Source organism: Vigna unguiculata, chromosome 1, assembly GCF_004118075.2.
Source record: "Vigna unguiculata cultivar IT97K-499-35 chromosome 1, ASM411807v1, whole genome shotgun sequence".
Lineage (NCBI taxonomy): Eukaryota > Viridiplantae > Streptophyta > Magnoliopsida > Fabales > Fabaceae > Vigna > Vigna unguiculata.
Genome location: NC_040279.1, coordinates 27,133,471 through 27,150,290, shown reverse-complemented (window position 1 = coordinate 27,150,290; position 16,820 = coordinate 27,133,471). Strand labels below are relative to the sequence as shown.

The 16,820-nt window shown below is 27.0% G+C and overlaps 1 protein-coding gene across 1 annotated transcript; it reads right to left on the bottom strand.

The window, feature by feature from the left end:
• Positions 1 to 316: 316 nt before the first annotated feature.
• LOC114164028 (cytochrome P450 94A1) lies at positions 317 to 2,128 on the bottom strand. Its single transcript, XM_028048492.1, has one exon. The coding sequence runs from the start codon at positions 1,969 to 1,971 to the stop codon at positions 451 to 453; it is 1,521 nt and encodes a 506-aa protein (XP_027904293.1). The 5' UTR covers positions 1,972 to 2,128; the 3' UTR covers positions 317 to 450.
• Positions 2,129 to 16,820: the final 14,692 nt, after the last annotated feature.

Genomic DNA, 16,820 nt, shown 5'->3' with positions numbered 1-16,820 from the left:
AAGACTACTAATAAAAAACCAAAAGAAAAAGTGAGTAAAATATTGCATATATATACCTGTTTTTTGTTTTTTGTTTTTGTCTTTAAAATAACTTTACTTAAATAACATTTTTATCTTCTCTCTTGGCTTCTCATTGCCTGTTACCTCTTTTATTTTTTCTTTTGTGTTTTGCTATTTGTTTGTCTACGATCTTTCGTCTTTTTCTTCGTTGACGATGCTCTTCCTCTAACAAATACAAAATTAAACAAGAAACAGAATAATATTTTCTGAAAATAGTTTTGTAACAAGATTTATATTTATCTCTGTTATAGATATCTGACAGAGGAAAAAACCCCTAAATCATATATATTATTTATATATTTCATGACCTCTTAGAAACTTCATCGAAAATAAAGACATTATATTGGAATTTTTGTTAATTCGGAAATAGGAGAAAGTGCAAGGTGTGACCTAGAACCCAGTGTTACTGTGGAGACTTGGTTGTGTATCCCTTGTCCTTACCCTCACCGCCAAGCCTCCTTTGATCCTCAGCGTCAAAGAAAGCACATGCTGTGGACACGTGTCCTTATCCGCTGCCTCAATCTCAAAGCTCTCGATCATGGAGGCTGCAATGGACTTCATCTGAATATAAGCCATTTCTTTCCCCAGACACATCCGTGGACCCGCGTGAAACACTGGAAAACGAAACGGACTCTCTGTTCGGTACACGCCATTCTCCAACCACCTTTCAGGATTGTATTGGGTACAGTCTTTTCCCCACACGCTCTCCATCCTCCCCATGGCGTACGTGTGATACGATATGAACCAACCCTTCCCAATCCTCGTTCCATCCGGTAAAACGTCGTCGTCCAGACACTTCTTCGAGTCCACAGGCACCGGCGGGTACAACCTCATCGTCTCCGTAAGCGCCGCATGCAGGTAATGCATTTCCCGAAGCTCCTCGTACCCGAACGCGCCAACGCCACGCGTGGCGGACCGAACCCTTGCGATTTCCTCGCGGATTTTTCTCCGCACGTGAGGTCTGGAAGAGAGAATCCAGAAGAACCAGGTGAGCGCGGACGACGTCGTGTCACGCCCTGCCAGAATGAAACTTATCACAACGTCGCGGAGAAACTCCGGCGAGCTCTTATTTGTTCTGATGAAACGCGAAAGCAAATCCTCGTCGTCGCCGCTGGGCTCCCTGGACTCCAATCGGGACCGTATGATAGAGTCAGCAAACATGTGGACTGTGGTGATTGATTCTCTCAGTCTCCGTTCTGTTCCCATGTTCAACAGCTTTTTTATTTTCCACATGAAGGGTAACGCGCTCATGAATCTCCCTGAACTCAACACGGCGGCCTCCTCGAACGCGCTCATGAACTCGGCACCGGCGGTGCCGTCGCCGCCGAGACAGGCGGGGTCGACATTGAAAGCTAGCTTGCAGACGTTGTCGAAGGCGAAGCGCTCGAAGAGGTCCTGCAAATCGAGGACCCTGTTTGTCTGGGAGGCTAGGGAGAGAATTGGAAGAAGCCTGGTTTGGAGTTCCGTGGTGACGGAGTTGACAATGAAGTTACGGAGTGATTTGGTGCTAAACTCGTGGCTTGCGATTTTTCTCTGCACCTTCCAGAGTTCGCTGTCGGAGTTAAAGATTCCGTTGCCGAGGAAGTCTTGGAGGTGGTGGATGAAGCGGTCGCCCTTCGGGTAGTTCTGGAATCGGGTTTTGAGCATGTGTTCCACGTTGTCGGGGTTGGCCGTTATGACGCCGTGGAAACTGTAGGGGCGGGAAAAGACGGCGGTGTTGGTGGGGCAGTCGCAAAGGACTTGGGTGCTCCATTCGAGGAAGCGATGGCGGTTTTTGAGGAATTCCGGTAAGGTTCCGATGAGAGGGTAGTTTTTGAAGCCTTTGTGGTTGGTTTTGCGGGGTTTTTCTGTAACAAAATAGAGATAGAGAGTGAAGAGAAGGGCAATGAAAAGGAAGAAGAATAGCTCCATATGCAGATATTGATGAGGGGCTCCACTGTCCGAGTGATAAGCTTTCCAAGGTTTAGAATATTTGATCTAAGGTTGCTTGAAAAGCAAAATAAGTGTAAGAGTGAGAGCATGTGATCAGGTTAAGACACTCTCTGCTCACATTTTTATAATTCTTTTTTTATATTTTAAAAATAAATTAATTTGATTCTTACAATTAGATATTATTTTATTATTGATATTTCTTAAAGCATATTTATATCAAAAATTTATTTTTATTTATTTACAGTTTATACAAGGTCCCGTTAAGACTGTCATCAACACTACAACACTTTACAACTCTAAAACTCTTCTCATGACGTTGGATTGAGATGTTTCTCTAAAGTTAGATTTTTACTATCTACTGTCAATTTCTTTATCAACTGTATTACGTCATTTATCAATGTATATTACTCCAACATTTTATCACATCTAATAAAAATAATATCTTATACCCCTAATATATAATATTTTTGTATATGTATGTAATACTTTTAAGTTTTATATATTTCCTTACAAAATATTTGTATATAGAACACACAAAAGATAGAAATTTGAAACACATACTACTTTGATATTTAGTGAACATTGTTATACACTTTTAATTACTATCTTTTCAAGAATAAGATTTTTAAAATACATTAAATTTATTTCTTTAAACTACACCGTACTTGATATTTAAAGATAAACTTATAAATGAATTTCGTATTTGAAAGAGTAAAAATCATGAGAAATTTATTTCTAATACAAGTTATTTTAAAAACAAAATCCCCGATAAAAAGGAAGAGAAAAAGTCTATCACTATATTCGGTAGACCAAGATATTCCTGTTATATGAAGTTTAGGATATCTCAGTTAAGCAATACGATAATAATTAAGGATAATAAAAATGATAGTATAAAATATAATTATTTAAAAATAGATTAATTATTGAAAAACAATGGGTGAGAGTAGAGATGGCAACAGGTTGGGCAGAGATAGTGCCTACCCACAACCCGATCCGCAAAAAATAAATCCGTTCGCTACCCGTCAGTTTACTTGCCAGGTATCCGCTTAAAAAATACCTGCGAATATTTTTAAAATCCGCGGGTACCCGTAGATACCCGATACCCATAAATATTTTAAAAAATATATATTTTATAAATTTTCTAATATAAAATTATAAAAATAAAATATAAATTAAATTAAATTCTAATTATAATTAAATTTGACATAATAAAATATACTATTAATTTTAATTTTAATTAAATTGAACTTAATTAAATATAAATTAAATTTTAATTTTAATTTTTTGCGAGTAACGTGTACCTGCGGGTACGGATAGTATGATACCCGTACCCGACCCGTTTATAAACGGATATTAAAATACCCGCTACCCGTTGTCCGCAGATAATAAATACTCGCGGATAGTAACTATCCGCCGCGGATATACGCATACACGGATATTTGTGTCATCCCTAGATGAGAGATCAATCCAGCTGATCCATTCATAGGAAAATTCCAAAAAAACATTATAAATAAAAGAGTGTTATAAGAGGGAGCATTGAATAATATTTATGATCTATAATTAAGGAATTAATGTTAACGTCGAAGTGTATTATGCAGATTTTGGAGAAATCAAACTACAAGAGAAGACAAACTATCTTGATGGGCCAAGACCTCTCAGGAGAATGTGGAGGGAATATTGCAAAACGGTACTAGAGGCACAGTAATATTGCAAAACAATAATATATAGAGCCATAGTTGTAGGATTTTGGAAAATTTCCTTATTTTTTCATATAGTAGAACAAAAACATACCATCAATATATAAGGATTTTTACTCCTTAACTTACATTACTCATTAATCTAGTGACTTGCCTACAACTAATTTACAGAATCCTAAATATAAAAAAATAATTTATATGATTGACAATCAATTAACAACAATTTAACTCTCCTCCTTAGATCGGCGCATAAATGTCACACATTTCTAACTTGATTAAAAATGTAAAAAATACTGGACTTGAGACATGTTTAGCGAGGATATAAGTTAATTTATCCTCTGATCAAATTTTAGAAAATTGTAAAATGTCCTCGTCCAGCTTTTTTCTAATGAAAAATTTGTCTACCTAAACACATATTTTGTACAATCATGCTGAACAGAATTATAGGCACTATCACAAACAGCTTTGTTGTCACAATACAATCAAATTGTTTGTCTAAATGGATATCCCAAATCTTGCAAAATATTCTTTAGCCATAATGCTTCACAAAGAGCTATGTCATACCTTTAAATTAAGCTTCTACACTTGAGTGAGCAACAACATTTTGTTTCTTATTTTTTCATGTAACAAAATTATCACATATAAAGGTGAAGCATCCTAAAGTTGATCGTCTATCATCTATTGATCCGGTCCAAATTTGCATAAGTGTATGCATTTATGCTTTCATAATCTTTTTTTTTTTTAATAGAATTATCTTTCCTGGAGTGAATTTCAAATACTTTAAAATTCACATGACTGCATTCATGTAACTCAGGACATGAGGACTCAACTGAATTCGATAAATTAAGATGTCCCCAAACTATGAAATAAACCAACAAAATAATAATAATAATAATTAAGAATAATAAAGTTGATTATATAAAATATAGTTATTAGAGATAAATCCATTATTCAAAACAATGGGCCAGCCTAATCCAACTAGCCCAATTAAAATTATTTATTTTGTCTCCCTTTTTCATACCACATAAGAAGATAACATGATATGTGTACGATGGTTTTCTAGCATTTTTAACAAGTTTTGTTTTTTCTGGTTAGGACAAATACAAGACTAGTTTTATCATTCAAGTCTGTTGAGAATTTAGAATTTACGATGGTTTTTAGATTATATTTTTGAATTGTTAATCTTATAATTTCACATTTAAGAAACTTTACTTTTCCTTCTAATTATTTACATCATTCACATTGAGAAAACTTATCTTTCAAATGAGCCTCACAATCACAAGATGAATCATAAATCATTTCCAATATTTCTAAATTTTTTTCTAGATTTGCATTTTCCTCTTCTAATTGTTTAACCCTATTTTCCAACAATCTATTTTTCCTTTCATTATATTGTTTAAAAATGGGCTCATGCATTTCACTAAATCCATCAAGAAGTTGAACATTATTTACATGTTTAGAAAATTTGAGCCACTTACATTTCTAGTCTTTGAATTTTGATCAGCAACCAAACAAAGGTTTGTTTCTTTTCCATTATCGTTGGATGAACTTGTTGAAGAAGATGCATTGTCTTGTTGAGCAATGTATGATTTATTCTTAATTTTATTTTTCCTATCAACAGGGTTAGTCTCTAATAATTGGACATTAAAGTTTTATATATTTTAGGCTTACCCCATTCATAACACATGATACTAAAGGGTTGTTAAATTTTTCTTTATTTATGTTATGCTGCTAGTTTTATTTTTGTTCTTCAAGAACTTTGGAAACTCTTTGACCAACAAACCCATATTTTCATTATCTGAATTTGCATCTAGCTCTCTTGACTATGCCACATTTTTTTTGTTTTGCATTTTTGCATATGCAAATCTTTTATCACACGTCCAAAGTGAGAGAAAAGGTTATGATGTTTCTTGTCTTAACATCATATTATGTTTTTCTTGCTTCATTAGTTGCCAAAGAAGTAATTTTTTTATTCCTACATATTGTTAACCTCATGCATAGGAACAAAAGTTTCATTCATAATATATAACATCTCAAATACCTCTATCAACAAATTCACAAAATATTACTTTCCAACAAAAAAGATAGTTTTCACCGTAGAGAAAATGAGCCATATTTATAGCAACATGCACCTTTCGAAAAAGTTTAGTTTTGCGAAGCTATTCAGAAAAATTTAGGATCTTTTGTTTGGATATCTTTCAAAAACTAACTTGAAGGTAATTGTTAGAAGAAAATGTGTGGCTTAGCTAAGTCAAGATGGGAGTAAATTGCTTTTAAAAACATTTTGAAAAAAGTTTGTTTACCTTTTCTTTAAGTTTTTTAAAAGATGTTTCAAATTGAAAAACTAATTATTAGAATTCATTTGGGAATCAAGATTAATTAAAGATTATTAAACAACAAGATAAAGAACATAATATAGGTTGTATGCTGAATTAAAAAACCTTTTGAATATCTTATATGAAAAAATTCACAAACACATGCAATAAAAAATAAAACACTATACATCTTCTTGATCAACATATTGAAACATCATTGTCAAAGCAAGTTCAATTCAAACTTGACATTTTTTAAGTCCAAGATTAAACTCATCTATTGTGATGACAAATGATATGATGCTTTTTATTATAACGTCACGTTGAACTCTTTTGTTCTCATCAACTATCTAGGTTAAAAATTTTGTAGAAATTTGGATGTGGCTCAACAATTTCAAAGGAAATGAAATTGTTAATCCCAAACTCTTTTTATAAGTTGATTCAAGAAAGATTTTCATGCAAATTTTTTAAAAAGTGAAAAAATTTAATGTCATAATCAAATATTTAAATACATAAAAAAATAATATTAAACACAAGATAACTATTAATACTAAAAGTAATTAATTATTTAAGTAATAATAATATATTATGTTACATGACCCTTGATCAGTATGCTTATCAAATATTTTGAAAAATGTTTAAGAATTTTTTGAGACTTAACAATCATGTCTCTTATATATAGGAAAAATGCTTCCTAAACACGAAAACAATAAACAATAAACAATCAACATTATTCCATCATAAAAAATACTATATTTAGAAATTATCTTCATCATGTTCCTTCATCAACATTGTCCCATCCATTCTGCATTATACCTCGTCAGCACATTTCCTACACTCTTTCCCGTTCCACCCAAAACCCCTACTTTCTCATTTTTTTTTTTTTTACTTTCTTTTCCTACCAAATAGAAAAAAGAAATAGAGAAATGCAGAAAATACATGAAAAAGGAAAAGACTTGAGTTGGATTTATTTTGTTTATACTGAAAAACACAAAATAAATTGTAAAGAAAATGACAATAAAAAAAAGAGATTAAATGAAAAGAAAACAAGAAAGGAATAGTATGAGCTATAAAAGAAAGTTAAAACGGACACAAGAGACACAAAAATAGCGTTCTGTTATTTTAGGCATGTGAAGTTTTATGTTACATCCCTTTGTTTTTTATATGCAAATATGACCATACAAGACGTGTAAGAAAAAGTATTAGGGTACTCCGTCCCATGAGAAAGCACCAATGGGTTTGTGACTTACAAAGTCAAAATTTGCATGTGGAAGAACATTTACCTCCATATAGCTAGGCCATAAACTAGTTAAGAAGATAAAATATTTGTTAGATACATTCAATTTTTAACTAAATACAAATCCTTCTTTATCTATAAACTAGTGTTTTAATCCTTCAATTTTCACGGGATTTAAAAAAAGAATGTTTATGAAATAAATTTATAATTAAAATTTAATATAAATATTTTATTTTGTGATAATATTTTTATTATAAAAATATATTTAAGTTTTTTATATATATTCTTTTAATAAAACAAAATGAAATATTTAAATTTAAATAAAGTAGCGATTAATAATTTTACATACTATTAAATATTCTATTTCAGTACATTAAAATAAATGACTTTAATTGCTATATTTTAAAAATTTTCTTAATGAAAAAAAGAAAATTTAAATTTAAATTATACCTAAATGAACTATATATACTTTGTGAAATTGTTTTGATATTTATAATTTATAATATTTTCGCTTAAGCATGAATTTAAATTCATTGCATCAATTAAAACCAATTTTTAAGAGAATGACATTGGTTGGCATCTAAATAAAAAAAAAAGTAAATAAAACCAAAATGATGCTTTCCTTTTTCTTTTGCTTTTAGTCCAGAAATAATTACTGTGTAATTAACTATTTGTGAGGAAAAAGATAAAGTTTAATTTTAGAAAATATTGAACTTAACTTCTATTTATTGTTATTGCATAACATAAACATATAGAGTTGTCTTATTTAAAACTTTGAAGACAATCATGAATAAAAAAAAATTAAATATATTTCAAGTATACATATCTTTTTCATTGATATTTTATCAATATTTTGACTTAAATTTTCGATTTTTTATTTCATTACAAAGACTATTTGCTTTATCAAAGTCTCTGAAATATAATTGTCAATTATTCACCTTGACTTTATTAGCAAGGTAAGTCTATTAACTATCATCAATAATTTGAGGAGACATCATGTATACACAAAAATTATGATAGACAAAAATCGATTTTTTACTTTTGACTAAAAGAGCTTATGGTATCTCAATATTCTTTTCACTTCTTCATTTAAATTCATGTCTCTACTCCATGATAATCTAATTAACAATTTTTTTTATATGTCTTGGTTTTTATTTATTTTCCCAAAATTTCATAGTCTACTTAAACTTTAAAACTTCACAATTTTTTTTAATAATTCAAAGTAATTTATTCATGACATGAACATAAAATATGACATGACAACAATATATGATCAACTGTATAAATTTACATATTAAGTATTCCGTGGATAATTTATAAATTAATTTGAAAAATAATTATTGTACACACAAGTTGACAGTGTTTGTAATAATGCTCAAGAGAAAGCTTCTCATTATTATTGAATAGAGAAGAATACAGAGTGTATTGCAGCAGTGGAAGGTACAATGTATATATACAAGGAGAATGGAAAAACAGAAAAAGGTAACAGACCTAACTGAACAGTAACAGAAGAAGAGATATGTTATCTCTCTATCACCCTCCCTCCAGGTGAACATGAATATTATGCATGTTGAGCTTGGATACACCAGAATTAAAAAAAAAAGGATAGAGGGACTTTGTAAAAACATCAGATCTCTTCTTCTGTTACTGTTCAGTTAGATCTGTTATCTCTCTATCACAAGTAACTAACTCATATCAAAATATAAACCTTATAAAATAGTAATAACCTTTTGAGTTATAGTACATTTATAATTATGTTTCTAGCATATATAACTATTATATCTTTAAACAAAATATAAATATTAACAACAGGAAAAAAGGATAAATATTTTTAGCGTCATTCTCTTTGGACCAACAAGTTCTCTATGTTTAACTTAAAATTTATAACACAAATAATATTATAAATGAACGAATATTAATAAAAGTGATACAAATTTTACACTAACATAATTCATTATATAGTAAAGCATGCCTATTCAAAAGTTTTCTTTACCATATATTTTAATTGAATACTAACACTTATTATCATAACCAAATTTATTTAGATACTGTAAATATGATTATTTATACAGAGAAGCAAAATTTTACAGATAATACTTTGATGATAGTTAATTAAGAAAAATTACATTTAGTATTAGAAAGTCAGTAAAATTAAAATTTATATGTGTGAGTTCTGGCAATTTTACGTGATTGTATTTTGTTTACATGTTTTGAATTCTATTGTGAAGGTGATGTGGAAATTATGAATATTGAAATGTGTGGTTATATATTTTCGATTTGAATATTCTACATATGAGAGATTTTAAGGAATATATATATATATATATATATATATATATATATATATATATATATATATATATATATATATATATATATATACTTCGCTTTATATCATAAATTTCATACATATATTACTAGTTTTCTTACACTAACAGAGAATGTTACAAATCTTAAAAACTAAAATAATTAATAATTATTATAACTAAATTATTATAACTAAAAATTATTAATATTTAAAATAATTTCTATTATAAATAAAAAATTATAATAAATTTATAAATTTAAATTTAAATTAATTTTAATATTAACTATCAAATTTTAACTACTTATTATTATTAATTTTAATTAGTCTCTACATTTAAATTAGAGACTAACTTTTAAACTAGCACAATGTAACATAAATATACTTTGAGGAGTCTAATCTAAGTCTAACTTAACCTAATTTTGACTTTTATCTATTTAATTTAACATGTCTTTGTGTTGATTTTGATTCGACTTTCCAATTAAAGTTATATGAACTTAACTTGATCCATGTGACATAAATTGGGTCTTATTGTAATCAAATGAATAATATTTAAAATCTATTAAAATAAATTTAAATATTTATTTGAAGATTTAATTTTTTTAGCCGATAGTAGAAGATAAAATATTGCTTCCAGTTCAATAGGAAGAATGAAAAAAGGGTTAAATATGTTTTTGGTCCCTTAACTTTATGTAAAAATTAAAATTAGTTTCTCTTCGAAACTTTGACTAACATAATTTAGTCTTCCAACTTTAAAAATATTTTGGATTGAGTCCTTTTGACCAAATTTTCTTAAATTTATTTGACGTTTTAAACACGTTTCATGAGAGCATTTGATTTGTTTACCCCGCTTGACACATTTTCGCTTCAATATTATTTAAGAAACTGTCTTGAAACATGTTTGAAATGTCAAATAAACTCCAAACTTTTGTAGAGTTGGAGAACTAAATTGAGTCAAGATTTCTGAGAGAAACTAATTACAATTTTTACTGAAAGTTTGGACCAAAAATACATTTAACCCAAAAAAATATATATGTGGAGCTTCTTGGTTAACAAGACGACGTCAGGTACTTTAACTTGAGTTTTTTCAGCGTGAATATTAATCTATAAATTCTTTTTAAGTATATTACATTTTTAAATACCATTATTATAAGAGTGGGATTATTTACTACCATATACATTAACTGTTTATTAGAGGATAATATAAAATAACTTTGTACTATCAATTGATAAACTACATCGTCATTTTCTATTTAACAAATTCGTATGAATTAATATTTAAATATCAACTGTTTACAGTGAAACATAATTAATTTAATTACAGTTAAACATCAAATCATAAATTATCACCAGTTTATGGTACAATTTTATGAACATTGCTGCGTGTGAGGTAGTCCAACAATGATTAGAAAGTAGTTTACTGATATGATACCTACGATAAAAATATGGTTTTTACTTCCTACACCCCTCAATTTCTTTGCAGACCCACAAACTTTTGAAATGACCATTTTATTATCTGGAAAAGTGACTTTCGGATAACAATGTTTCGAAAGCTTTCCCGAACAAGTTTTTTTGGAATTTACTAAACAATATTTCTAAAACGAAAATTTCTGAATATGATTTCAGAAACATATTAAATGTGTTTTGATTTGAAATGATATTTTTAAAAAGAAATTTATGGAATTCAAAATGTTTTCGGGGTTGAATTTTTCAGAATATTCATATATGAAATTTGTTTCAGAATATTCATATATGATTTCACTCTATTCTTCTTTCTTTGCATCAGCAGGGTGACGATGGTGGTGGTGAAAGCAATGATTTCCAAAAAGGTGTTTAAGTCTTTTTCCTATAATTATGAAGATGCAGTTAGTAATTATATAGGGGTGCAGTAAGCTTAAATAAAAAATTAGGAGATTTGGATGGCCCAATTTAGCACTTGATCAGGCCAGGCACATATTATTAGAAAAAAAATTGTATAATTCAATTTTTTTTTATTTTATATTTTCAAATACATAATAAAAAAATACAAAAAATTACATTTTAAATTATATATTCTGAAATACATAAAATTATAGGAATACGTATTGAAATTGTGAAAGTCCAGGAAGAAATACCTTTTGCTACCTTGGCGTATTATGTGATAACAACAAAAACCAAGCTATTTGCCACGCTTTCTTTTATAATTGGGTTAATCAAAGGCCCTTAAGTATGGGCTCCAACCTCAAGCCTATAAATAATTCTTCGTCACCCCTCATTTAATTATGATAACGAAATTACAGCGTGGCTAGCTAAATATTTGGTCGAAACTAAAGAACGTTAATCCCATGTGATCTTATTTTTATCGCATTTTTGTTTTTTATGACCATGAATTTAAGAAATTCATCACAAAATCAAAGCATTAACTTGTTTTTATCTCAATTTATGTTCAAGAAAAAAAATATCAATATATAGTCCATAAGCATAGTATGATTCCTAGTTTCAATTTGAGAACGTTGCTACAAATTTAATCTCCTTCATAAACTTGATTCTATAAAAATATTTTAACTCAATGGGTGCAAGGTAACATTAAAAGTGAAAATTGGAGAATAAGCAGTAACAAACAATACAATTATTAATATAATTGTTTCAACTAAAAGAAATATCATACATGGAATGATTGTAATCATTCTTAATAACAGTATTAAGATAAATAGAAGAAAAAAATATTGTTCACTTATAAAAGAATGATTATTGTTAATTTCTAAAATTTTCTTTTCGATATCTAAATATATAGAATAATTGTTCCTCTTATTATTTTCAACTAAAAAAGTTTGATCAGATAGGAAATTGTGTATGCTATGATACCTATGTTTGAGGATGGGTTGATTATATGATAGTCATAAAGTTTTATTTCAATCATGTAAAATACAAAAAGCTTTTTACATCGCTAAATCTTTTCTATTAATATTTGATATAATTATGTTAACATTCTTCTTGTGCTAGTTGGTTTCACATGGCATACTTGAGGTAAATTAGTTGATAACAATGGAGTCTGTCAACTTGCATTTTAATATTAAAATAGTGGAAGTGGATGTGAATATTTAAGTTTATAAGTGTACATAAACTTGTTCCGCATAATTTACAGTTTCTACGGGACAAAATGTGAGTTGATGCGTCTTGTCCCATAATTTGCATTAATATTTTTTTAATCTTTTATTGTGGAGTAGTATTTATTGTGGGTTGAATATGACATTCATTATTTAATCAAAATAAAATATTTACAATATTTCATTTCATTTTAATATATATTTTTTTTTTCATAGGACATTTCCTTATTTACTTGTAATAAATAGTAATTTATTAGTTTTTAAGGTTTTTCTTTTTGTAATTGGTATACTTTGAGTAAAATCTCGTTTCAATAATATACTCAAATTTGAGATTGAAAAAGTTATAAAAGACTTTCTATTTTTTTTTTAAATTTATAAGGGAGTCCTTTGAACTCGTAAATCCACAATTATGTAAGGAAAGTTAGGCTTATTAACCCATAAGTATTATGCAAGCTTATCCAACTTATATTTAGTCAAATACAGGATAAATTAAATCACGAAAAGTCAATTTGTGTTGTCGATCCTATATATTAGTTTTTCAATGACTTTTATGAGAAGTTAGTTCATAAATGTATGTTGTGAAAATATAATTTAAATATCTCAATCTAAAACTAATATGATAATACGTTTTTTAAGTTAAATAATAATTTGTTTAAGTTGTCATAAATTATGAGAAATATAATCAAAATCAATGTTTAATCATTATTATAAAAATTGTTAATTATGTTTTTTCCCTTAACTTTTAGTGAAAATTGAAAATAGTTATTCTTTGAAACTTTGACTAATTTTAATCTTCTAATTCTACAAATACGTGAAATTAGTTCTTTTAACCAAGTTCGGTTAAATTTACTTGATGTTTCAAACGCGGTTAATGATAACATTTAAGTTCTTTAAACTGTTTGACACATTTGACACATTTTCGCTTTAATGTTAATATATTGAAACGTAACAAATTTGATTTAAAAGACTAATCCACACATTTTTAAAGATAGGGATTAAATTGGTCCAAAATTTTGAAAAGAGACTAATTACAATTTTCACTAAAAGTTAAAGAACTAAAACATAATTAACTCTTATAAAAATTCAATCTTATATTTACAATTATACAAAATTGTCTTTTTTTGTAAATATATATAAATAAAATTTAACCCCTTTTATTTATTTTTACGTTAAAAGCTTTGGAATTTAATGAAACAATAAATTAAAAAAATAGAGTAATTAAATAAAGTGATAAAAGAAATTAAAATGGCTTAATTGAACAACAATAATAATAAATCATGCATGTGATTTAAAGTAATGTTACAAGTATATTTGAAGACATTTCATAAATATAAATTGTAGAAAAGTAGATGACAAAATGTACTAACGTGTGTTAAAAAATAAGTGAGTTTAAAAGATTGGAAAATGAAAATAAAAGGTAAATAAGATGAGTGAAAAAGAGATTCATGATAATATACACATTGACTATTTTTTTTTGTAAATATGTTTTTTGTCCATCAAGTTACAGTGAAATTTGAAATTATCCTCTCTTCAAAATTTTTAACCAATTTAGTCATTCATCTTTAAAAATGCGTGAATTTAGTTATTTTAACCAAATTTTGTTAATTTTATTTGACATTTCAAGCGCGTATTTCATGATAGTATTTGAATTGTTTACACCATTTGACACATTTTCGCTTCAATGTTAACTCAAATATTATCATAAAATACGTTTAAAATGTCAAATAAACTTAACAAAATTTGATAAGAAGGACTAAATTCACACATTTCTAAAGATGAAATACTAAATTTGTATAAAATTTCGAAGATGGACTAATTCCAAAATTCACTTGAGGGACAAAAAACATATTTAAACCTTTTTTTTTTTTGAGACACAACATATTGGTTGCAAAAGTTTAGAATACTTTGTGTAATATGTTTTTGACACCGAATATAACTCTAAATGCTTGTTTTTAATAGGTTCTTGTCGACAATTACTAATCATAGTAGATAAATGACATGTTTGATGTCTATTTTACTTGAATAGTTACGATCTACATTGTATAAAAGTTGTGTCTAAATTCTTAGATCTTTTGAAACTTGTCCAATACTTTGTTCTTATCTCACTTTTTCAATTGTTTTATTCATGATGTGGCTTTTTTATTGATTGTCTTTCAATGATCTTTAAGTCAAATTCACTGTTAAAAAGTCCATCCTTCATCTTGAAAATCAATTAAACTTCATTACTTTCAAATTTTGGCAGTTTTTCATTCTTATCATAATACAATGTTCCTCAAAAAGATGTTTATTTTCTCTTATAAATATTTTTTAATTCTCAATAGAAAAATAAAATTGATGATGTTTCTTCTTATAGAATTCTTGCCATTTTTATTTTCTCATTGTTTTAATTTTAGACAAGCCATCTCTAGATTTAAAAAAAAAAAACATATATCATTCATATAAGTAGAGATGGCAAATAAACCCGTGCCCGTGGGTATCACCCGAACCCGTCCCCGTTTTAACGGGGAATCCCCGCTTTGACTGGGTATGGGTATGGGTATGGGTAATACCCGAAATTTTCAACTGGGGATGGGAATATATATATACCCATCCAAATACCCGTCCCCGCTTAAATTATTAAACTATTTATAATTTATTAAATAATCTAAAAAATATATATAAATAAATAATATATTTACACATAAAATATAATATAATATAATATAATATAATATAATATAATATAGTATATATACATATAAATAAAATATACTTATATATATATATATATTTACACATATACATGTAATATAATATAATATAATATAATATAATATAATATAATATACATATAATATATATACATAATAATATAATATAATATATATAATATATACGTATAAAACAAATTAATCATTTAACTAGTGAGATCTTTTATAAACAAATTTATAACATTACAAATTTATAAAAATTTAAAAGAAATATATATATATATATATATATATATATATATATATATATATATATATATATATATATATATATATATATATATATATATATATAAAAACATAAAATATCTACGCATATACATATAATATATATACATAATAATATAATATATATTATTATATTTATATTATTATATAATATAATATAATATATACTTAAAATAAATATATATCTATAAATATATATATATATATATATATATATATATATATATATATATAAACATAAGATATCCACACATATAATATATATACATAGTAATAATAATATAATATATAATATAATATAATATATATAAATAATTATATATATATAAACATAAGATATCCACACATATAATATATATATACATAGTAATATAATATATAATATAATATAATATAATATAATATATATATATATATATATATATATATATATATATATATATATATATATATATATATATAACATATTTCTCATTCTCTTTGCTTTTTGTTATACACTTTGTTTACTCTCTCAATTGTCTAGTTTGTTTTTCAAGATTTAATTTTGAAGGTAATTTTTCTTCTTCTTATTACATAATTTTTACTCTCTGTACATGGTTATGTTCAAATAGGTGTTCCTCAATTTCATTCTATGAAATAATTTTTAGGTTACACATTTGATTATCTTTATTTATTTATTTATTTTCATGAAAATGTTTGACTCTTATTTTGTAGCTCTTCTTTTTGTTACTTTGGTTATACACTTTTTTACTCTCTTTTAATTGTTTGGCTTGTTCTTTAAGGTTTAAGCAGATCTTCAAGGTACTTTTCCTTTTATCATAATCTTAATTATACATTTTTTTTTCCGTTATGTTATGTTCAAATGGATATTCTCAAATTTGGGTCACACATTTAATTATCTTTACTCCTTTATGATAATTTTATTTATTATTTATTTTTTGTTTCATGATAATACTATAGAGGCTTTGATGTGTACAAGAAGTTGGATATGGAACTCAAACCATCTAGGTAAGTTACTCAAATTTATTAATATTTTTTGTTAGTATTTTTTGTGAATTCTCATCTAATATTCTACATTTGGTGTTTGTAGGTGTTAAAAAATTAAAAGGAAAAGATGTTCTCATGAGTGAAAATAAATATGATGAAGAAGGTACATTATATTCTAGTAATTAAAATTTTCAATTTCAATTATTATATCATATCTAATTTTTCA